We start from the raw sequence: 23,938 nt of genomic DNA, 5'->3' as shown, positions 1-23,938 counted from the left end.
AAATAATTTTTATATGTAGTGTTTTATTTTTAATTATTTTTCATATTTGTATGATTATTTTTTTAAAGACTCATTTAAAAATAATTAAAAATAACTAAGAGGTATTTGTTTTTTGAATTTTTTGTTTAAAATAATTTGTTTTTAGATTTTCGGTTATTTTTTTTCTTAGTTTTTTTTATGACTTATTATAAATATTTTAACTTTTTCTAAATGAAAAAAATGGCATACGGTTTGTTTGTTTGTTTGTTTTTTTTTTTACTTTTTAATACTTAATAAAAATGAAATATTATAAAAACGAACAACTTAATACTTAACACTATTAAATACTATTTAGTTTTAAGTTCTATTTAAAATTACATGGAAAAAAAAAACAAACACCACCTAAATATTTATCAAAATGCTAAGTTTTAAAAATTAGCATTTCCTTCCCAGCAAATGTGTCACCATTGTTTTCTTATTATGTTTTCCTCCTTCCATTGACATATAGCTTGCATACTATACTAATAAGTCAATACTACATCATATCCTTGATCTTTCCTTTCTTGTAGGGAAGAGAAAATAAACTTTTGATCATAATTCAATACCACACAAAACCAAGATAATCCCACAAGCCAATATATACAGACCATACCATATATGGCTTGCAGCATACTAATACCAAGTTGAAACAACTAAGGAGTAAACTCTAATTGAATTGCTAGTGTGATAGGCAATCGACAACAGGTTTCACATCCTGTGATCTCCCCTTGACATTGAAGCACTTAACCTTAGCCGCCTTCTTTGGATCCATGGTTCTCAAATTGATATTATCAAGCACAATGTTGGTGCAGGCAGCATTCTGACTACAAAGCAAAGACATGGCATCATCCCTAGTATAAGTCCCCCGGATCCCACTGTACGATACGTCGCTCACCCGAACTGCGTCGCTCTTTGATGTTCAGAAAGAAATTGTTCGCAAATCATCAACTTAATTCAATGGAAAAACTAGAAGCTATTGCTGGTATTCTAGTGAGATAATTGTTTAGGTTTGGTTGAGACATTCACATAAGATCATGACTACCATTGCCTAGCTAATTGAAATCTTTCCTTACATTGTTCTTGCAACCTCCGCGGGGACAGTAAAATTGGTCGATGACAATGGGAGTGCCAACTTCTTGGACTTCAATGTTCTTGTATGAAATGTTCCTGACACGGCCCCGTCCTCCCTAGGAAAAAAAATTGAGAGTAAAATAAGTTGTTCGCAAACTTTCAAATTGGAAATTAAGTGGTTACTTGCCTGCCATGTTTTGATCCTAACTCCAATCCCAGGTCCTTTAAATGTACAATCACTAACATCTACTTTTTCCACTGATTCATCAGGTTTTCCAGGATCTCCAAGCGCTCCAATACTGCAAAAGTGTCAGAAATTCTTTGTTTTAATTATTTTTTAATGAAATAGACTTCGTTTCGTGATTTTAAAAAATGCTTTTAAAGTTAAAAGTATTTTTTTTGAAAAAAATTATATATTTGATGATAATTTTAGAAAACTTTTTTAATCTTTAAGTGTTAAAAATATTAAAAGTGTTTCATAAAATTATTACCAAAATGGCTTATAGATTATATTTGATAATAATTTTAAGAAATATTTTTAATCTTTTTAATATTTGAAAGACAAAAATTTTTAAGTGATAAAAAGATTAGAAATATTTCATAAAATCACTACAAACACACTTTATTAAAGTGTGTTTGATAATGATTTCAGGAAACGTTTTTAGCACTTGAAAATTTTGATCATTTAAATGTTAAAAATGTGAGAAATATTTTATAAAATCATTGTCATACACATTATAAATGTTTGACAAAATTTAAGGAACACTCTTAAAAAAAAAAAAAAAATCACTTAATGTATTGTAAAATCACTTATAGTTTTCTAAAGAAATATTTTGTAAAAACACTTCAATGGAAACATTGTCAAATGTACTATTAGAAGCATAGAGAACAATAATCACCTAATCCCATGACTAGGTGCACATGTCATGCCCTTTATTTTGATATTAGAAGAACCCGCACTAATAGCAATACAGTCATCACCTACAAAGATATTAACTTGTAACAATAATAATAACAATAACAACAACAATGACGTAAATAATATCGACGAGAAACATAAGTTGAAAATCAATTAAAAGGAAAAAAAATAATGATAAAAAGCAAAAATTATATCCTTTTTATTTTAAAAATGAGAGGGAGAAGACCAAGAAATACATATGAATTCAATGGTTTTATTATTTTGTTGCTCTTGGAGGGGCAAAGAGACTGCAAATTTACCAGTTGAAATGTGAGAGCGCTGTACTCGTACATTCTTTGAGCTAGCAATATTGATACCGTCTGTATTAGGGCTATCTTCAGGGGCGATTACTTTGATCTTAGAGATCAATGCACCATGGCATTTGGTGATAACAATGTGTTGTTTTTGGCTGTTGAGATGGGTCAATCCTTTAAGCACCATGCCTGGACACTCATAAAATTTCAGTGCCTGTCCATCGCAAATAACACAGATCATCAAGTCTTAACACTTTTTGTTGCAAAAATATGTTTTTTAAAAGAAAATTCATAGATACGACAACATTTAGAAATCATTTTTAAAAAGTCGAAAGTCTATCTATAATATTTCATGAAGAAATATTTGATGAATGACGCTCTCTAAAAACACTTCCATTAAAAACACCTTTTACTTACGGCTGGTCTAAAGTCACTGTCATGCTGTTGCCACCAAGCAGACCCTTTGCCGTCGATGGATCCCTTTCCCCACAGAGTAAGCCCTTTCACCTTATGGAAGAGAAGCCAATAGTTACCGTTGAATGCCCTTTTGTTGGTAGATGCTACGAGTTTTCCTAATACCTAAGGGCAGATTAGATAGTCATGGAAAAGGTAAGCATATGGTGCTTTCTTTGAACAAACGAATTACTGTTTATTTGTTTATTGGGTTGGTAAATTGATTACCTGAACAGTGATACGAGAGGCTTTGCATGGGCCGCTAAATTTCACAGGCTTCAGTAAGAATGTCTTCGGTGGTATGATAAGGTGAGCATCATGTGATTGACCATGGCAGACTGCAGACCATGCCTTCATAAATGCCTGCACAATAAAATTTTTGTGTTGTACCCCTATTAATCAGTTAATTAGCTAGGAAAGAGGATCTTCTCGGCTTTGTCTTCTACTATGAAAACGAATATGGTAATAATATATATATATATATATATATATATATATATATATATATATATTAAGGGTTATTTGATTAAATGATTCATGAAAACTTAATTTTTGAAATTTGACTTTTTCTATTTTTTTGTCTTATTTTGACAAAAATGTCCTTATTATTTTTTTAGTAAAAATAACTTTTAGTTTGAAAACCTACATATAAATATTTAAAATGATAAATGACATTTATATATAAAAAAAATAAGTTATTCTAAAAAGGAAAAAAAATCTGAAGGGTTAGATTCACAATTTAAGAATTATTTCATCCATTTTAACTAAATATTTCATATATATATATATAAACATTTGACCTTCTCATACCTTGATCGGTTCAATTCACTTAATTGGGCCAAATGTAATTGAATTGGTTAGACTGACAACCCAATAGCTAGATCGATGAGCCCTTCTTCTTCTTTTTGAAAAGAAAACTCATTTCAAAGCTCAATATTTAAGGGTCTGTTTGGAAAGTGGTGAAAAAATCTTCCTTTATTTGCAAACGGTCCATAATAATTTAATACCTAGTAGGATAACAATTCACCTGTCCTTTGTAAAACATTTCAAAATAAAGTAAAATTTCCATTACTTGATGTGAATAATTAAACAAAAATCAATTAAAATATTAAAAAAATGCACTTAAAATTGAAAAATAAGATAAAAACTAAATAAAATAGTTCACTTTAATTTTGATTTGTATCCTCACTAACATTATTCACATGATGAGTAATAGTACATGTATATTTTTTGTTATATTTGATAATGAACCGTTATTTTCAATTAAACCAATGATTTGCCTCATGTTAAAATGGTGGATTTGTTTTCAAGTGATATTTTTTTTTTATTGTTAAGTGTGGAATCTTAATACTAAGTCAACATGGTCAGTTAAAAGATAACCAAATTAGCGTACTTTATTCTATTTATTTGAACAAATAACCTTAATTAACAAAAATAAGTAAATACGGTGATACAATTAATATAATAAAATAATATAAAATGTGTTTGTATATTTAATAAAATAAGAAAAAAATTCTAAATATATAGAAAAATTAAGAAAATTTTTACCATAAAAGAAATGATAATAATAATGATGACTTAAGAGTTGTGCTTTTAGTCTTAAAAATATTTTTTATAAAAAAAAATTAAAGTTGGATTAACCATTTTTTACATAAAAAGTGGAGAGAGAGAGAGAGAGAGATTTAAATCTTGTTAACGTTAAATTTTAGTTGTACGTTTTAATCAAAGCAAAACTAATGTCGGAAAAGAACCGAAATGTCTTTCACAATAGATTAGGGAAAGGGAGGGACAATTACTTTGGAATCATCTGTTTTTCCATTGCCAACAGCTCCATAGCTCACCACATTGAAAGAAGGACTGAGTAGAGAATTTGTCATAATGCTCATTCCAGATGTTGCCATGCACAACATCAAGAAGAAGGGGAGAAGGTCCTGCATCCACCATAACCCATACCCTACTATGAGTCCATATAAATTATGCTTGTAAAATCTAAAGAAAAGAAAAAATGAAGTAAGTAATTCTATATATAGCAGAAAAGAAATCAAATACTCTCTTTTTCTTTGGCTCCCCTTGGTTTACTACCTGAACGATCACTGTGCTTGGCAACATATCAAGGTTATAAGTTTGGAACTAGGTTGAAGCTTGCTGTGATCACTAAAACCTAGCTGAGCAGGAGCTCTTCCAGCTCCATATTCATGAGTGAGATGCTAGACATTCTATCTGACGGTAAGCTAAACAACCACAATGCTGTTTTTATCAATAACATGTTTCTCTTTCCACTTTTGTAGCTTGACAATCTATCAGACAATACTCTCTTTCTCCAATTTAACTTAATTTTTCTTTCTTTCTGCAACTTGATTTTCATAGCTTAACATCAGAAAATGGGGACAACCAGAAAAGCAGAATGGCCAAAAAGAAAAGAAAATGAATACCATCTGTGATACTGTTGTCATGGACCTGAAAATGGCTAGCTAGCGGATGTGAATTGTATATGGTGAGATGTTTGTATGGACTGTTGGACTGTTGAAGCTTTTGCAGTGGAAGAAGTGGATGCAATGATTGGGGAGGACAAGTCCTGCCTTTATGTTATCAAGAAAGCCCTATATTTTCTTGACGGTTTCAAATTAATGCTATATTTACTCAGACTTCGTCTTATACTGTTTCTCCAATTATAGCGTTGGAAATAACAGTCCAAGAATGAAAAATGGTTTCCTATTTTCAAGTGCCAACAGCTCAGATGACCTAGTCATTCTCCAAAATAATCTCATCACAAAACCTACTTTCTGCTACGTACTGAAAGTCATCACCATCCAGGCAAAGCCTTGTTACGGTTGAATTGTGTGTTCGCATCCAATGTCACTGATAGGGGTCTTTTATATTTTTTTTATGTGTTGTTTTGGAGAAGAGTAAAGAACAAAATAATAGTAGATACCTTGGTTGAAGGTTTAATGGTGAAGGAAGTGATGCTACGTACTGGTAATGTGGAGATCATGGTGTAAGGAAATTTGACGTCAAACTCAAGAGGTAGAGAAGATTCACATCAATAGATCAGTTCTACGATTTGTACAACTATTCAATACCCAACACACCTCTAAAGTTTATACCATAACCCAAAAAGGGTTAAATCGATCCAACACGGTTTTTGCGGATTTGGGTCCAGTGCAATTGTGTTTTAGTCAAATTCGTATCAAGTATAATTTGGGACGAGTGTAATTGTGTTTGGTCAAGTTCGTGTCTATGATTTGGGTCGAGTTTAATTATGTTTTGATCAAATTCATATCATGTCTACTTACAAAAACCATATGATTATAAGCATGTCCCGATAGTACTTTCATATGACATGAACACAAATTTGGTCCCTAATTAACCTATTTATAAATTTAATTATTCAGTTCACTGGTATTTAACTCATTTTAAAATTTATTTTTGAATAAATAAGTCAATTAAGTATATTAGGATGGAAGATTAATAATATAGACTTATACAAAACCTAAGTTGGAAAGTCAATCATATAAACTTATATAAGACCTAATTTAACTTAATTGTTAAATGATTCAAATAAGTTCCACATTTATTTAGTTTATATTTTTAATTTAATTATCATTTATGTTGTGTTTGGGTCGAGTTGTTTTATTCAAATGCATAAGTTTTTAACAACAAAAATACAATCCATTAACATAAACTATTACCCCTAACATCACCGACGTTGGTGATTACTTATGACACCGACGTTGGTGATTACTTATGATGATTCAAACTTAAGGTTAATTTGGTAAAACTAAAACTTTAACACTTAATGATGATTCAATTCATATTTTACTAAATTTATTATTTTATCTTTATTTAAGTCATTAAATTATTAAATCTATTTATCAAATGTGGCTTGATTTTGCCATTTTATTTGTCTTTTGGGTGGGATATTGTAAGAATGAGATCTCTAGATTCTTTAAACGGCATAAATTCTTTATGCTTACTTTTTATTAGTATCATAAGAGTGAAAATATGCAACAAAGTAGGCATAAAAGAAACAAATAAACCAATTTCCACTCATTGTGGATGATAAATATTTAAAAATAAATACTAATCAAAGAATATAAATTTATCTCCCAAAATAATAGAAAGGACAGATTGAGATTCTGTTTTGTAGGAAGTGTTTGTATCCTAAAAAGTTTTTTTTTTTTTAAATATATATATTAGGGGGTGTATGGCATGTTTTTTTTAAACTTGTTTTTAAAATAAAGAATAAAAAATAGTTTTTAAAAGCAAGTTTTAAAAAACATGGTCAAACACACCATATTTTTCTTTTGTTTTTAGAAACCAGTGAAAACAACTCATATTTGTTTTCTAAAAATTGTTTTCTATTTTATTTTATTTTTAAAAATTGTTTTCAGAAAACAACTGTTAAATAGTATTAAAAAAATTTTTAAAACAGGTTTTTATTTTTGAAAAAAAAAACTATTTTTAAATCATATTGTCATATATGCTTAAATTATTTGTTAAATTTTAGGAAACATTTTCAAAAATCTGAAAAATCACTTGTAATATTAAAAAATCACTTATAGTGGTTTTTGAAGAAATATTTGGTTGGTGATTATCTTAAAAATATTTTTAGAGAAAACATTTATACTAAAAACGATTCCAGTAAAAACACTGTCAAATCCACACTAAGTTATTTTCCTTACCTCATATTTGGTAGTACAGATTAAGACATACACTTCTGCTAATATTTGGATTTTTTATTTTTTATTTTTGTGATATTTGTTCTTACAAGTTTACGTGATATGTCAAGAAGCTCTTTTAGGTGGAATATTTGGGAAGAATGAATATGGGCCCACCTAATAAAACTAATTTCATATCAATTTGGTCGATTAAAATGGTCAAGTAACCTATGAGAGTCCTAGGAAAATTAGGAAAAATAAGTGGGGTTAGTTATTTATCTTATATTATCCTTATATAATTTTTTTAAGATCATATCCATATAATATGCAACATATGCCTTAAAATTGAATCTATCCTTAGATAACCAATTGTCTACATGGATTTTGTAATCCTTAGTAGGATTGTTTGTGATCATCTTCTTACATGGCTGCAGCTATGATCTACCTTTGGGTTTCCCTTAGACCTTATTCTTTACGTAATCCTTAGTAGACTTAAAAGAAAGGGCCCCTAAGAGTGATATTGCTGCAGTATACAACACTAGCTATGAATTCGAGTCCAAAATTGACCAAGGGTCGGATTAGTGGACTATGAGTGATTTCCCTGCATAAATACATCATTCCATTATTATGGATCTAAAATGATGATTTTTCTCTTTTTCCAACTTATCATTGGTTAACAAATTGATGCTTCTTCTTTTTTTTTTTTTTTTTCCTAGAAGTCTAGTATTCAGTGATCAAACTTGTGAGAATCCACATTCGAGCTAAATATTTTCTTTCTATTCCTTTTTTTATTGATCTTTGTGTTGGTGCAAAATTGGTGGTTTTTATGCATGCATGATTTCTCGATGAAGAAAGATACGAGAGCATTCTCCTTGGCATAGTGTACTTTACCTAGACTATACCAACACTTTTGAACATCATATTACTTTGGCACTTTTGAGTATTAAATTACTCTTTAACACATTTGAACATCAAATTACTTTTATGTGCCCATGTATCATACTAGTTGGTTCGCCTTAACATAATGCCTGAGATAGAGATAAGATATTTTGCTACATCAATCATACTTAAGATTTGAAAAAAAATGGAAGAATTATTTTTCCATTTAGACTATGTTTGATTGATCGAGTTTGATTGATTAAATGTAATATGAGATGAGATAATATCATATCTTATATTTGGTCTTATATATATATATATATAGTGGATCATAAATTTATTTCTATTATCATTTTTTAAATTTTATATTACTTATTTGAAAACAAAAAAAAAATCAATTAAAAGAAATTAATTTTTTAATAAAAGAAAAGGTGATAATATAACCTAAAATAATACTAATAGACAATATTATTCAACATGGAAAATGTTTTTATATATTGAACAATATGATACAATATTTAAAAATTTTTGAATTTAAGATATTTTAATAATAAAGGAGTAAAAAGTTATTTAGTGAATTATAATGTAATGCATTTAACTGTATAGATATTATCCGTTTTAGACCTAAATAGATTCTCATGGCTTAAAAATAGGTCTACATGGTTGTGAGTGAATCATTACAAATAGTATTAGAACTGATTCTCAATCTTGATGTGATTTTTTTTTTTGTAGTGTCCTATATTGGACAAGAGAGAAAGTTCTGAATGTTATATATAAGAGAAAAAGTTTATAATGCTCCCAATTATGTAAACGAGTTTTAAAGTTGTGAAAACCTTTCGAACTTAGTATATAGTTATCATTTTATATATATATATATCCTATTTTACCGATCCTTAAAATGAAAATTTAAAAAATATGAATTTTTAAAAAATGCAAAAATATTAAAATACCATTCAAACCAAATTCTGTACGTACGGAACTAGTATCAATTCTCATCTGCAAGCTCTGAGTTTTCACGAGTGATGGCGCCACTGAGTTCTACACAAGGTGACACAGACCAGGTTCGTGTATGGGGATTCTCAATTGATTTTTTTACTTTAGGGTTTGCTGAATTTTCATTTTTTTTGAGCGAGAAGAAGCAAATTCTGGATTATATATTTTTATGCAATTTTCCATTTCCAAGTAATTGGAGGCTTAGTTTCACCAGGGCGAATAGTCGTGTTAGACAATATGTTCCAATTCAATTACCTTTATGATTTTGTGAATTTCTTCCACCGTGTGTGTGTTTGGCTGTTGGGAACAAGGAAGAGAGGAATCTTCCTCCGTGTGTGTGTTTGGTTGTTGGCAACAAGGAAGAAAATGAGAGGAAGCGCAAATTTTGGATTCTATGTTTTTGCTGCCCAATTCAGTAGCCATGTGAAATGAGTAGTCTTGTTAGAAAAGGAATAAGTGAAAGGCAGAGAGAAACTCAAACTGTAATCACTCTCAAACTTCTCAGCTGATTTTTGCTGGTCTAGGTCACCAACAGGCCTATTTTCTTTCAGTACCTTACTTGATAGTGGCATCAGGAAGCTCAAGTTAAGCTGAATCTCCAATGTTAGTGACAGGAAATCAGCTACTAGATGCAAGGTTCAGCCTCAATAGTTGGTCTTGCGTCATGGATTGGTAATTGGTAAACTGAATATGAATTTGTTGCTTATTAGTTAGGAATCATGAAGTCTCCGATAATGGTTCTTTTCATTTCATCCAATGCGTGACATCTCTAAATCCTTTACTTCTGTAAAAATTAAAGTTGTAGTTGCTTAATTCATTCACCCTTGCCATTCTGTTATGCTTGGCCTCTGCATGGTATAGCTTCTGAATGTCTTTTCTCCCATACCTAGGACAGTAATTATTCAAGTTATTTACCTAATTATTTAGTTATTTGAATTGGAATTGGAATTTTTATTGAAACAGGCACACCTAATTTGAATCCCTTGTTGAAATTTTCTTGCCTTTCTTGTCCAAAGCTGAAAGCAAGAATTGGTGTTGCAGGATGAGGCTAAGATTCTCTTTTTAGGGTGGTCCCTTAATCCCTTATGGAAGTACTTATTCCATGTGAACTTGAGGAATGGATGATAAAAACACAAGCACTGAAGTTGGACATGAACTAAAGGATCCATTTCTTGACTATAAGCAGTCCAACATGTTTTGCTTGTTTGTTTGTTTGGCCCCCCCCCCCCCCCCCCCCCCGTTTTTTTGTTGGCCTGCTGCGTAAGCAGACAGTTTTTACAGACTTCCATTTTCTCTGGGGTAATAAAGAATGATCCTCATTTTCAAGCCTTGGAGTGTCTCTTTTGGTGATATTGTTATCTTGTGAAAAGGCTTCGGAGTTTAAGAGTAGCTCTGCATTTATAACCATGTTAAGTGAATGAATGAAAGAAAATTGGGAAAGTTGGTATACCTTTCTCCATATACTTACACAAAAACAGAACTAATAATAGTAGAAGATTGACAAGAAACTTGCATTAAACGGGGTCATAACATTTATACCTTTTTTTAGTTGGAGAATACCCTAAAAACACACATTTAATTGCACACGGATCTAATTTACTTCTAAGATGGTTGTGCACTTGAGCAAATGTAGTGCAACAAAACACCTTTAAAGGTAATGAAGTGAACAATTTAGTGTGTGGATAAAATAGTTGAAAAACATCCAATGTAATTTGAAATTGTAGGATCATTGTAGGCATACAATTTATCAAATATGAGTTTGTAAGAACAACTTCTCCCCAAAAATGTTTTGGAACCTTAGTGGTAAACATAATTGCTTGTGCAACTTTCAATAAATGTCTTTTCTTTCCTTTCACCAATTCCATTTTGTTGTGGCATGTCAAAACATGTTGATTGGTGAATAATTCCATTTTGTAAACGCAACTCTCCTAAAATCTTTGAAAAATACTTTTTTCCCTTATCTATTTTAAGCACCTTAATTTTTGCTTGAAATTGGATTTGAACCATACCACAAAAGTCTTTTAAAGATTTTTCCACCTCAAACTTTTCCTTTAGTAAATACAACCAACATAAATGAGTGTGATCATCAATAAAGTTAACAAACCATTTTGTTCCAAAAATGTTAGTGACACATGAGGGACCCCACACATCACTATGAATAAGAACAAAAGGTGTGGATTTTTGATAAGGTTTTATAGGAAAATGAGACCTATTGTGCTTAGTTAGTTTGCAAACCTCATATTGAAATAAGATGGTTTTTTTTCTTTAAACAACGAAGGAAAGAATTTTTGCAAATAATAAAAACTAGGATGCCCTGATCTATAATACCATAACATTATTTCATTCCTAATAGTTCGAGAAGAGACTTTATTTACTACTTGAGCTTGTCTCTCTAGAACGACATTATCAGTAAAGTAGTACAACTTGTCAACTTCTTTACTGCCAATCTTCATCCCCGAAGCCAAGTCCTGGAAATCACAATGAGTAGGAAAGAATTTAGTTACATAATTACTGTCTTTGGTGAACTTACTAATGGACAACGGATTACAAGAAAGGTTAGGCATATGTAAAACAGAATTTAGCACAAGTGCTTTAGAAATATGAATAAATCCCTTTCTTACAATTGAGGACAAAGAACCATGAACTATTCTTACCTCTTGGCTACCAGAACATGGAGTATACAATGGAAATAATTATGAACAACCAAACATATGATTTGTTGCTCCTGAATCTATGATCCAAGGAGCCTTTGCTTTAGAAGAAACACTTAAGGCAAAGAAGAAATTACCTTTTTGAGCAAGGGAACTGAAACGATTTGGAGTTGGATTATTTTGTGATTGGTTAATAAACCTGTGTAGAAGCTCTAGTTGTTCCTTTGTGAAGGGTTGAGTCTCAGCTCCTCTAAGATTGCTTGATTGTGAGTTTTTAGCCTGAAAAGCATGGTTGTTTCTCTCCAGAAAGTGATTGTTTTTAGCAGGCTTCCCATGAATTTTCCAGCATGTTTCCCTGGTATGTCTGGTTTTATTATAATAATCATGCCATACTTTAATCTTTTCTCCTTCTTTCCTGGAGTTTTTCTGATTGGCAACAAGGGCAGTTTCAAGTGTTGCTGTCAATAAGCTGAGTTTTCTAAATTTTGGCCAGTTTGTTGGCCATTCATCATAACATTCCTCCCACTTTCTTCTCTTTTAATACATGCAAAAACCTCTCGTACAGATTGGAGAGGTTTTCTTCTAAGAATTCTCCCCCTTGCTTCATTAAGCTCCAAGTTTAATCTTGCCAAAAATTCAAAAACACTCTTTTTCCAACAACCTCTTGAACTGGGCAACGTCTCTTGCATTCTCCCATTCTCCCATTCAGCTTCATGATACTGATCTAACTCTTGCCAGAGACCCTTAAGAATATCATAGTATTTCATGACCTCTTGAGCTCCTTGCTTCGTTTCAAGAATTCAGGGTTTAATCTCATATACTTGAGCTGAATTGCCTAAATTTGAGAATATCTCATTGACTGCATCCCACATTTCTTTTGTTGTTGATAAGAACAAACATGTCTTTCCAATTTCTGGATCCATTGTGTTAACAAGCCAGGCCATCATCATTGAGTTTTCGGCCTCACATGTTTGAAATGCAGCCTCATCTACTTTTTCTGGTGGTTGCTCCATGTTAAGGAGCATGATATGCATATTGAACCAAAATCTTGCAAGCTTAAGATTTTAGGAAAATTGGTAGTTTAACATGGTATTAGAGTTTGGTTTGGTAAGAGGTCATGTATTCGAGCTGCTTCTCCACAATTTGCATGTTTATTTCCCCATTTGCATGTCGGTAAGTTAAAAAAAAAGCTATTTGCATTTGTTTGTCTCTCTCTCCCCTATCTCTATGTCTCTCCATGTGCGGGGATGGGGCTGCATGTGAGGGAGGGTGTTAAGGAGCATGATATGCGTATTGAACCTAAATCTTTCAAGCTTAAGCTTTTAGGAAAATTGGAGGTTCAACAATTTATTTAGCCAAGCACAATTATTCATATCCGAGCATCAAAATTGCAGTCAAACAAGAAGTCATACATCACATGTAATTAATTCTTGCAATAAATTAAATTAATCAAGTAACAAATTGGAAATTAGAACAAGGGCCACTACGTGACAAGTGTTTAGTGCATTTCTCTATAGTTGTCTTGCTATTTGGATTTATTTTCATGTGAAATGGAAACATTTTGAAGACACTGATAATAAAATTGAAGAGAGAAGATAACATTTGAACAAAGGTCTTTAGTGGGGAATTGGGAGCATGGATTTCTGTATATTTTGTTTATGCTTAGAGACACTGGTCTGAATTTCTGCTAATTTTAGTAGATTTCCTAAGGTCTCATGTGAGATATATTTTCATATCTTTTTATTTATTTATTTTATTATTATTATCTTTTTACTCTTTGTCATTGTGTGAATAGAGTTATGCTATAGTGGACTTTGCTAATTGACTGAATATCCATAGTGAAAAGTTTCACTCACTTTTCAGGATACAATTAGCAAGATTGTCTCTTTTATTGGAATTACTCTTTATATGCATTGTTGGTCTAATATTGCTTAGCTAAATTTAGTATGTTCTTTTAACTTATTTGTCTTTCTTGCTTTGACAGGTCCTCACAGACAAGAACTTGTTTGTGAGAACATTAGTATTAAACAGGCCTAGACAATTGAATGCCCTCTCCTCTCAAATGGTATGTCAAGAGCTTATTGGGTACTTTATTTTCCAATCCTTAGCTGCATATTACATTGTTATGTAATTCAACCATCAATTGCATTGCCTATATATATTGTTTGCTCTTTTTCTGTTTCTTGTTGTGCATATAGGTTATTTGCTGTGGTGTTGTGTTTTGCATGCCAATGCAACTTCCTGGAACACTTATTAATGCTTACATGTCACTGCATTTTGTCAATATGCCAAGGGCATGCAAATGGTTGTAATTCCTTGGGAGTTGGAATTGGGTGCCTGCATGAAGTGTTGAGTACCCAGGATAGTCAACAAAAGAGTATTTTAAACATGTAAAATATTATTATAAAGAGAACTGTTACAACAGGACTTGATAATAATGACCCATGCACAAGCGTCTAGCTGATATTGTCGTTCTTCTTCTAGATTTTACAAAACATAAGAATATGGCTTTTAAAATTGTTGTTTAAAACTATTTTCGATAATAATTATTGAAAATGGTCTAAAATTTTCACCTAGGTTTCACATTTAAATTCCTTAAATTTTGAATAGTTGATGGGATATATATTCATCCTCGAAGTTCATAGTTGATGGGATTACCATCAAAGGCTCTTCTTTATCAATCCTCTCAAAAGTCATGGTTACATTTGAGATTTGATGCTTACCAACCTCATCTTTCTCGCTTGGTTTTATCAATATGTTTGTTAAGCAGTAGAACACGGAGTGGAATATCAATATATACTTAATTAAAACAAAAGTTTGTTTTAGGGTAATTTTGGTAAAAGGGTTTTTATTTGTATCATTTTTTGAAAGTGATATTCTTATATTTTCCTTTTGTGCTAGTAATGATGCAAATTCCAATTTGATAGAGAACTCAAGTTCATTTTTGTCTCTCCTTTCTTTACAGCAGAAAAATAGATGAACTAATGTGCGAAAATTTTTGTAAGAAGTGATATGAATGGACTTCTAGAGAAAGGTATTGGAGGAAACAGGATAATGTATTAGGAACACACATTTGCAGAAAGTAAGGAGTCAAGATTTGAGCACAATGTATGTTAACTAGGGGAATAGGCATCAGTAGACTTTTGGAAGCAAATCATTTATGAGTTATATAACCTTTTTCCTTACTTAGAAACAACACATGAAGATTCAAGTGTTATCTTAGGGGAGAGCTTGGCCAACTATCTTTAGTTTATTGATAATGTTGTGAGTACCTCCAGGAAGAGCTCAGGGTTTGAGCATGTATAGGTGCTCTCATAGGGTCTGGTGCCATCAAATTGGCTGTTGCAAGAGAGGGAGGGAGGGGATGGTTTGGGGGATTGGGTGGGTTGAGTACCGGGTAGGGTATAAGCCATTACAAAGAAATGGAAGTGAAGGGAGCAGATGATAGATGCCCATGAACCAGCTAGCAGAATTGAAAGGAGTAAACCTAGTCTTTTTCAAAGACAAAAAGGGAATATAAATTAGATTTAAAAGAAACTAATACCACATAGAATGACATGGGTGATTGTAATGAAGATGTGTTCAAAGGATTTCTCAACAAGACTTAGGGCAAATTACAATAAATCCATAGAAATTTATGAAGGCAGATTGGTAGGTCTAATTACAGAACTTGAAGAAACACCCGGATGAGATAAGTTTGAGTTTTGAGGGTTATTTCTTGCATGCCTTCTTATGCCAATTGTGGTACAGTGTAATTCACCTTTTTGTTCCTGTCTTGCTGTCATGGTGTTATGCATCTTCATGGATAATTTCCATTTTATTATAAAAATTATTAAATGATTGGGAGACTGGATAAATTAACCAACTTGCTATTAATTAACCAACTTGAATTCAATGGAGTGGGCGTTTCACAATTATTTCTGTTGCTGTTTCTTCTCAGATCTCTAAGCTCTTGGAACTTTTTCTAGCCTATGAGGAGGATAGTAATGTCAAGTTGGTAATCATGAAGGTACTTTGCCTGAAGCACTTTCCTTTTGGATTGCAGTAGCTTGTATTGTAGTTCTCTTGTCTTAATGTTTCCGGAAAATCTAATAAAGTGCATGATAAATTTATATATTAAGATTGATGACAATTATAGTATAATGACAGTTGTTGGTGATTGCTGATGATTAATCATTGTTTTTCTTTCATAAGGTGTTCTTTGCAGTTGGTAAAATGCATGGAACTGTGATTATTGTAATTAAATCAAGTCTGGTGATAAGACCATCTCAAACTCCTTTGTAAGCTTGTGGCAGTTTGAATACATATCCTGACTAGATTGGTTTGAAACTAATATTTTCTTTGTTAAGAAACAGAACAAATCTAAGGTTTTCCTTCCCCCTTTCACTTTTCAAGGTCTCAAAAAATCCACTTTAAAGAGGCATGTTTACAGTTAGTAAAACGGTTGAAAGTATGGTTGCAATTAAAACAAGTCTAGTGATAAGAATAGTTAGACCACAGCATGAGTACTTGTCCCGATTGGATTTCTCTGAAACTAATTTTTTCTTTTGTTAGGAAATAGAGTAAAATTAAAGGGCCTGTTCAGTAGTGGAAATAGAGCTGGCTTCTGGTTTCAAAAGCATGAAAATGAAAATGACACTGCAAACATGTTTGGTATCATCCTGTTAAAGCTGCATTTAAATATTCCCTAAAAATGGTTATTTTTGGGAAATTTTGAACTTTTTTTCTGTGTTTCAAAAAATACAAGCACTTTATAAATTCAGAATGATCCAAAATCAAACATGTTTATTATTTTCATTTTTGAAACACAGATATTTCTGGATAAGACCAATTTTATTTTTGTTATTGAACAGGCCAAAAATTCTCCCTTGCCTCTCACTTTTCTAGTTTTGAACTAAATCTACTTTAAATGTGGGGGGTTTAGCAACTCAAGTGAAAGAAATTTTATGTCTAGTCTTGATATAATGGAACTACTTAAAAGGTGTAGTCTTTGAATTAATCCCCAAGTTAATATTTTATTGCCTATTTTAGGTTTGTCCATTTATATTAATTCTTTAGAGAGAGAAAAAATCCCATGTAAATTTAAATAAAATCAATCACTTCAATGAACACAGGATGTAATGTGGAAAAATCACCTAGCAACTTACTAGGTGTAAAAAACCATGGATAGTCTCTCGACCGCTAAATAATCTACTAAATATGAGAAAATGGTGCACAATTTTACCTAATCAAATGCACCTACTTCGTAGGGTTTTATACTGTCAACACCTACAATCCTTTTCCATGTTCCCGACGCAACACTCTTGTGCTCCTTAGTGGATCCCTTGAAGCCCTTATCGAAGTTTCATGATAAGATCTTTGACCTTTCTTGTAGCTGAAAGTTACTCTTAAGAAAGATTTTTAAATTTTGAGAGTTGGAGGATCAAGCTTTTGACGAATGGTTATGCTATTTTATGGTTCATAAAAATCCACATTCCTTTTTAAATAAAATATCTCTATTTATATTTATAAAACTCTTTTTAGAATGAAATACCAATTTAAAGATAATCACAATTTTAAAATATTACAAAAATTCTTTTTAAAATCAAACACAAATTTAATGATAAACATAATTTTAAAACTTATAAAAAACAATTTTTCGAATTAAAAATACAGTGGAAATCAAATTAGGAAATAGAAAGTATTCTCTTCCTAATTTCTTGTATTAGCCATTCCAAAAGCTCTATCAACCATAAATACATGCTTGCCTTTTTACAATTCCAAATAACCCAAATCCAAATTTGATGAAGTTTGAATTTGTCTTGAAACGAATAAGACCTAAGGAAGTAAGTTGCATCTAATTAGCAAGAAATGAGCAACATTGCCAACGAAGTAAAATACCTTAACATCAGGCATCATGAAGAATCATCTGCTGTAACATGTATGTTCATAATGAACATCAGGAGATCTGCTGTCATGTTTTTTATAACCATAAATCCAATTCTATTCACTGAGATCTATTGATTTTGTAAATCGTTTTGTTCTTGTTGAGTTACAATTTTCCTAAAAGCTTAAGGTGATTATGATTTTGGCACACAATGTATATCATGTGTTAATACCTCCCATGTGTGGGGGGCACAGACAGTAGTAGCTTCAGACAAATTGATCACAAATAATTAGACAAATAAATAGATGGGAAGAGGACTTGAATTTTCAATGAATCAAAGCTTTGATGCCAAGTTACCAATTTTCAAAGAAGTTTAAGCTATTAGGATTTGGGTCTACATGGTATATCATGCTCTAATAGTTGTAAAAGGAAAAAACAAAAAAAACATCCACTGTTAGCTTGAAATTAAATAATGGAAAAAAAAAATGCTTGTCCAATCATCACTTGGCAAGAGAACCATCCAGTCTGCCACTAAAAGGTAATCTGTCACTCATGAAAATGAGAAGTTCTGAAATAAAGAAAAAATAAAATGATGAAAAGTACTTCTCCTGTTATACTCTTTCCCACTTTGATACATTCTTAAGTTCATGAATTTTGAGCTGGTATAGTCACCAATCTCTCTCTTTATCAATTATCTTAACAATATAAAATGCATCTCACAACAACAATTAGATCTATGTGATGATGGGGCACTGATAAGGATGGATTATAGCTGCTGGCATTATTTTAGGTTGAGTCATGATCTTCACAGTGTAGAGATATACTTAAGTTATATTATGAGTATTTTTTACAATTGAACTATTAAATTAGTATGTGGGAAAGGACTTTCACTTCAAGTATGTAGAGCCTTACATACCTAGTTGTCCAAGAATTTTATTACACTCAAGAGAGCTAGATCCAGAAAATCCCCATGTTTGTCTTAGCAGGTGCACACTTAAGCAAGTTGTTAGCTATGAGTCAAGTGTAGGTCACTTCCCAAATAAGTAGCAGAGAAACATATATACATATATGTGACAATCATAAACTGAACTATATTGCATATGAGTTTCAACTTAATTTTGATTTAAGTCAAGAAATACCACTAGGACAGTGATTAGAATGTGCTCTGAACCAGGGGTTTGTCTTGGCTATTGAAACAAAAATCCTTACTTTACTGGGAAGGGTATGGCATCCTCTTGGGGTGCTAGTGGCTGCAGGTGGAGGAGCACTTGGAAGTGTTGATGTCTTGGGTGTCCCAAGAAAAAGGGGAGCCTTGAAACTGAAATCTTAGATTTGGAAAATTCTTGATCTCTTTAGAAGCTAGGATGCTGCTTTACTTGGATGTGCATGGCAGCAAATTAGAAAGCACATAGTTTGGCCAAGAAAGGAGCCTTTTAGTTGGAGGTTTCTGTTAGGAATTTCCTATCCATTGGGTATCCTCTCATGGGCAGGAATTGTGTCAGTTTTTGTTGTATTTTAGGAAGGACCATTGCTGGTTGTTTGTAGATAGTTTTACTTGAGTCTCTTTCTTCTTGTATCTGGTTCAAAGAATAACTCATCCTTCCTTATATTCACTTCTTTTTTATTAGTACAAATTTTCTGGTTTCCCATAAAAGAAGTAGATAAATCGGAGAGATCTCAAGGAGAGATTTCCCTATGCCCCACATATTATTGTTTGATTAATTAACCCTTAATGTGATGTAAACTGCATAAAGATATTTGATTAGAAAAATCTAATAGATAAATACTTATATGAGTAAAAAAGGATGGCACACTCAATGTTATTTCTCACAGAGATCTTTGACCTCAATGGTGATTCAGAATTTGATGTAGATCACAATGTCCCGTGCATGCTTTCCTCTAGTCATTGGAAATAATATGTTGATTTCAGCTTACAAGGAGAGAAATCATTATGGCTTGTATATTACTTGTTATCTGTCTGTAGGGGAATGGAAGAGCATTTTGTTCTGGCGGTGATGTTGCAGCTGTGGTTCATGATATTAATAGAGGTAAAATACCACCTCCTTGGCTGGTGTGTAACATTCATAGTTATGGTTAGCTATGAACTCAGTGAGGAGGATGCATCTTTTGTTTTTTGTTTATTGTTTATCTTCTCCTTGTTGCTTGATTATTATTATTTTTTCCACTCTCTTTTCTTACCTTTCAAAAATTTTCAGTCATCTCCCATCAGGAAGATGCTGTCTTTATGCAAGCATGTGCTAGCTTCATTTGCATGACATAGAGGACATGTTAGCAATGTTGGTGGTAATTTGTTGCCCATTTGTATGAATCAGGTAATTGGAAAATAGGTGCAAAATTTTTCTGGGAAGAATATATCCTGAACTATGTTATGGCAACATACAGTAAACCCCAGGTGACCCACCATTGTGTATTGAGTTTGATTTTTTACAATTATTTGTCAATGAATATTGTTCTTGAAAGCATATCTTGCTGAACTCAGTTTCAGCAGTCATCATATGGAACGGTTTAACCTTATTATTTACATGTGAACATAATTAAAGGTTTCGATTCTTAATGGAATTGTTATGGGAGGTGGTGCTGGTGCTTCAGTGCATGGTAGATTTCGCATTGCAACGGAGAATTCGGTATGTCTCTCTTTATCTGAGGTTTTAAAGGATGAACATAGTTCAATGAGTTGCACCATATAATATTTCCTCTAAAGTGAACATGGATTAATGAAATGCATAATCTAAGATTTTCTCTATTCTGTTAGTTCCAAATGCCTATCACTAGAATTATGAATAAAAGACTTATATGGTACCTCATTTTTTTTCATTATTATCATTATTACTACTACTACTACTTCTTCTACGGGTACTTCTACCTCAAGGTTTTCCATTACTACTACTACAGCCTCATGTTTTTCTGTTGCCACTACTACTACTACTTTCCTTTTCTAGTAGAATTATTATTTTGAAATTTAAAGCACAAAGAAAGACATACTACAAGGCCTGAGAGCATAACTGAGTGGCGATGTAGCAATTAGTATGAAGATTATCCATCCAGATTGCAGCTCCCACAGTGGTGCAGAGCCAGCTGCTAACGTTAAGTCATGGTACATTCTAAAACACCAACCGGCACTCATACCACATAATTACCTAGTACAAAGATGAGAAATTCTTTTATATTTGAGCAATCAATCTACTTACTGCTCTTCCATAAGCTTCCTTGCCCCTGCAACTCTCATGCAACAACCTGTGAAAAGGAGAGAGCATTTAACTAAAAGGTTTTCCTAGACTACCTATCTGGCATCCCATCAAGCCCAAATTCATGAACTTGCAGAGGCTTCTGTGACTTTATCATCAATTTCCAGCTAAAAGATCATTACAAAGTAAATTTCTTTTGATTGGGGCAAAGTTACAAGACCATGCTAAGTTGCAACAATGGGCTTTGGTAAACCCTCTCTTCACCCCCCACAACACAATTCAAGGACCCTTAATTCTTCAGCAGTCAGCACTTTGTCCTAGACTCCTAGTTCATCATTTAGCATTCCATATCGTCAGTAAACCTGGATGATAAGAAAGATGGCAAATATGTAGGGTGCTAAAGATTTTGTAAGATAATGGAGAAATGTTTCTAATATGGGGAAGATGAATTGGTGGAAAAATGTGGCATACATTTGGTGATGTGAACTTGGGATATATTCCACTTCCAATGTATTGCTTTTTGAATCTTCCATACACAATGACACCTGGCTGTCAAAAGATCATGATATTCAAAGGGGAGTGGTGAGGGCTTATCAAAATCTTTTATCGGATCCAAGTGGTTGGCGCCCTTGCTTGAACAGTATTGAGTTTGACAGTATTGGGGTTGAGGAGGCAGCCAGGTTGGAGGAGAGGTTTTCTGTGGAAGAGGTGTTCTCGGCTCTTTCAGATTTGAATGGGGACAAGGTCCCTGGTCCGGATGGGTTTTCCCTCGCATTCTGGCAATTCTGCTGGGATTTTGTCAAAGATGAGGTTATGGGTTTTTTCAAAGATTTTTTTGAGAGGGGAAAATTCGTCAGAAGCCTGAACACCACATTCCTAGTTTTAATCCCTAAAAAGGGCGGGGCTGAATATTTGAGAGATTTTAGACCCATCAGTTTGGTGGGAGGTCTTTACAAGCTGCTTGCAAAGGTCTTAGCCAATAGATTGAAAGAGGTAGTGGGAAAGGTGGTGTCTTCAACTCAAAATGCCTTTGTTGAAGGTAGGCAAATTCTTGATGCTGCGTTAATAGCTAATGAGGTTCTTTGCTGAAAAGAAAGGAAAGTGGGGTATTGTGTAAATTGGATTTAGAGAAGGCCTACAATCGTATTAATTGGGATTTTCTGCTATCAGTGATGCAAAAAATGGGTTTTGGGGAGAAATGGGCTGGGTGGATTAGATGGTGCATATCCACTGCCTCATTTTCTGTTCTGGTTAACGGTTCTCCAACTGGTTTTTTCCGAAGCTCCAGGGGGTTAAGGTAAGGAGAGCCTCTCTCCTCTTATCTTTTTGTTTTAGGAATGGAGGCTTTAAGCAGCCCCATTAACAGAGCAGTGAGAGGGGGTTTTCTTTCAGGCTGCAGGATAAGGGGAAGGGAAGCCGTTGGGATCCAAGTTTCGCACCTGCTTTTCGCTGATGATACATTGGTCTTCTGTGAGGATTCCCAAGAGCAATTGACATTTTTAAGTTGGTTATTACTGTGGTTTGAAGTCACTTTTGGTCTGCGTATTAATTTGAACAAAAGTGAAATTTTACCGGTGGGTAGAGTGGAGAATGCTGAGTTATTGGCTGCGGAGTTTGGCTGTAAAGTGGGATCTCTCCCTTCCACTTATTTGGGGCTCCCTTTGGGTGCTTCGCATAAGTTGGTGATGGTTTGGGACGGAGTGGAAGAGCGGATGCGGAAGAGACTTGCCTTGTGGAAGAGGCGGTTCATTTCTAAGGGTGGAAGAATCACTCTCATCCGAAGCACTTTGGCGAGCATGCCAACCTACCTTATGTCATTATTGCGTATGCCAAGAGTGGTTAAATTAAGACTCGAGAAAATTTAAAGGGATTTTCTTTGGGGAGGGGGAGCGTTAGAGAAGATGCTTCATCTTGTAAAGTGGGCTGTTGTTTGTACTCACAAAAAGAAGGGTGGATTGGGGATTAGAAATTTTTCTACTCTCAATAGGAGTTGGCGTTTTGCAGTTGAAAGAGATTCCTATTGGAAGCTTATTATTAGTACGAAGTATGGGGTTGAAAGAGGAGGGTGGAGTACTTGCGGGGTTAGGGAGGGCTATGGGGTGGGGCTTTGGAAGGAAATCAGTAAGGAAGGTTTGTTACTGCTCAACAATGTTTCATTCTCGGTGGGGGATGGCAAAAGGGTGAGGTTTTGGAAAGAAAGTTGGTGCGAGAACATTTCCCTTTGTGAGGCCTTTCCCTCCTTGTTTGATTTAGCGGTTTCTAAAGATGCGTGGGTAGCGGACTGTTGGGATTCAATGAGGGAAGAGGGAGGGTGGACTCCCCGCTTCCTTAGACCTTTCAATGATTGGGAGGTGGAGGAGGTGGAGAGATTCCTTTCGTCCATTCAAGGAAAGAGGCTGAATGCTGATGTGGAGAATAGTATGGTGTGGAAAGAGACGAAAAATGAGATTTTCACTATAAAGTCACTTTATAATTCTCTTGTTCATAGCTGTGCAGTCTCGTTTCTGTATTGTATTATTTGGAGTCCGTATGTTCCTACAAAGGTGAGTTTTTTTTTGCTTGGGAAGCTTCATGGGGGAAGGTTCTTACCTAAGATCAACTTAAGAGGAGGGGCTAGATTTTAGCTAACAGATGTTCCTTGTGTTGTGCTAAAGAGGAAACGATAAATCACATTCTTGTTCATTGCTCTAAGGCGAAGGTTTTGTGGGATCTTGTGTTTTCTTTATTTGGTGTTAATTGGGTCCTTCCGTTTACGGTTTGAGAGACTCTTAAGTTGGTATATTTCTTTTAAGGACAAGAAGCATAGAAAGGTTTGGCGAGCAGACCCTCTTTGTTTATTTTGGATGGTTTGGAAGGAAAGAAATAGGATAGTTTTTTTATAATGAGGTCTTGTCGATTCAAAGATTGAAAAATTCCTTTGTTTGTAATCTC

General features: G+C 33.3%; 2 protein-coding genes across 2 annotated transcripts in view; one reads left to right on the top strand and one right to left on the bottom strand.

Moving 5' to 3' along the window:
* Positions 1-561: 561 nt before the first annotated feature.
* LOC117922731 (probable polygalacturonase At3g15720) lies at positions 562-5,342 on the bottom strand. The gene is made up of 9 exons (XM_034840939.1): positions 5,187-5,342; positions 4,551-4,685; positions 2,983-3,117; positions 2,719-2,880; positions 2,308-2,515; positions 1,989-2,070; positions 1,277-1,388; positions 1,092-1,205; positions 562-928 (listed from the first exon to the last, which is right to left on the bottom strand). Exons 1-9 carry the CDS (start codon positions 5,205-5,207, stop codon positions 698-700), a joined length of 1,200 nt encoding a protein of 399 aa, XP_034696830.1. The 5' UTR covers positions 5,208-5,342; the 3' UTR covers positions 562-697.
* A 3,911-nt stretch (positions 5,343-9,253) lies between these two features.
* LOC117922589 (3-hydroxyisobutyryl-CoA hydrolase 1-like) overlaps positions 9,254-23,938 on the top strand; it is a 49,527-nt gene continuing 34,842 nt past the window's right edge. The window contains exons 1-6 of the mRNA XM_034840749.1: positions 9,254-9,352; positions 13,920-14,000; positions 15,876-15,944; positions 19,786-19,849; positions 20,135-20,214; positions 20,363-20,446. Of these exons, the coding sequence (XP_034696640.1) occupies positions 9,314-9,352; positions 13,920-14,000; positions 15,876-15,944; positions 19,786-19,849; positions 20,135-20,214; positions 20,363-20,446 (417 nt within the window). The 5' untranslated portion in view covers positions 9,254-9,313. The remainder of the gene's footprint in view (positions 9,353-13,919; positions 14,001-15,875; positions 15,945-19,785; positions 19,850-20,134; positions 20,215-20,362; positions 20,447-23,938) is intronic.

Source organism: Vitis riparia, chromosome 9 (assembly GCF_004353265.1).
Source record: "Vitis riparia cultivar Riparia Gloire de Montpellier isolate 1030 chromosome 9, EGFV_Vit.rip_1.0, whole genome shotgun sequence".
In the NCBI taxonomy this organism is placed as follows: Eukaryota; Viridiplantae; Streptophyta; class Magnoliopsida; order Vitales; family Vitaceae; genus Vitis; species Vitis riparia.
The sequence above is the reverse complement of the archived record's forward strand: the minus strand, read 5'-3'. Positions and strand labels throughout refer to the sequence as shown.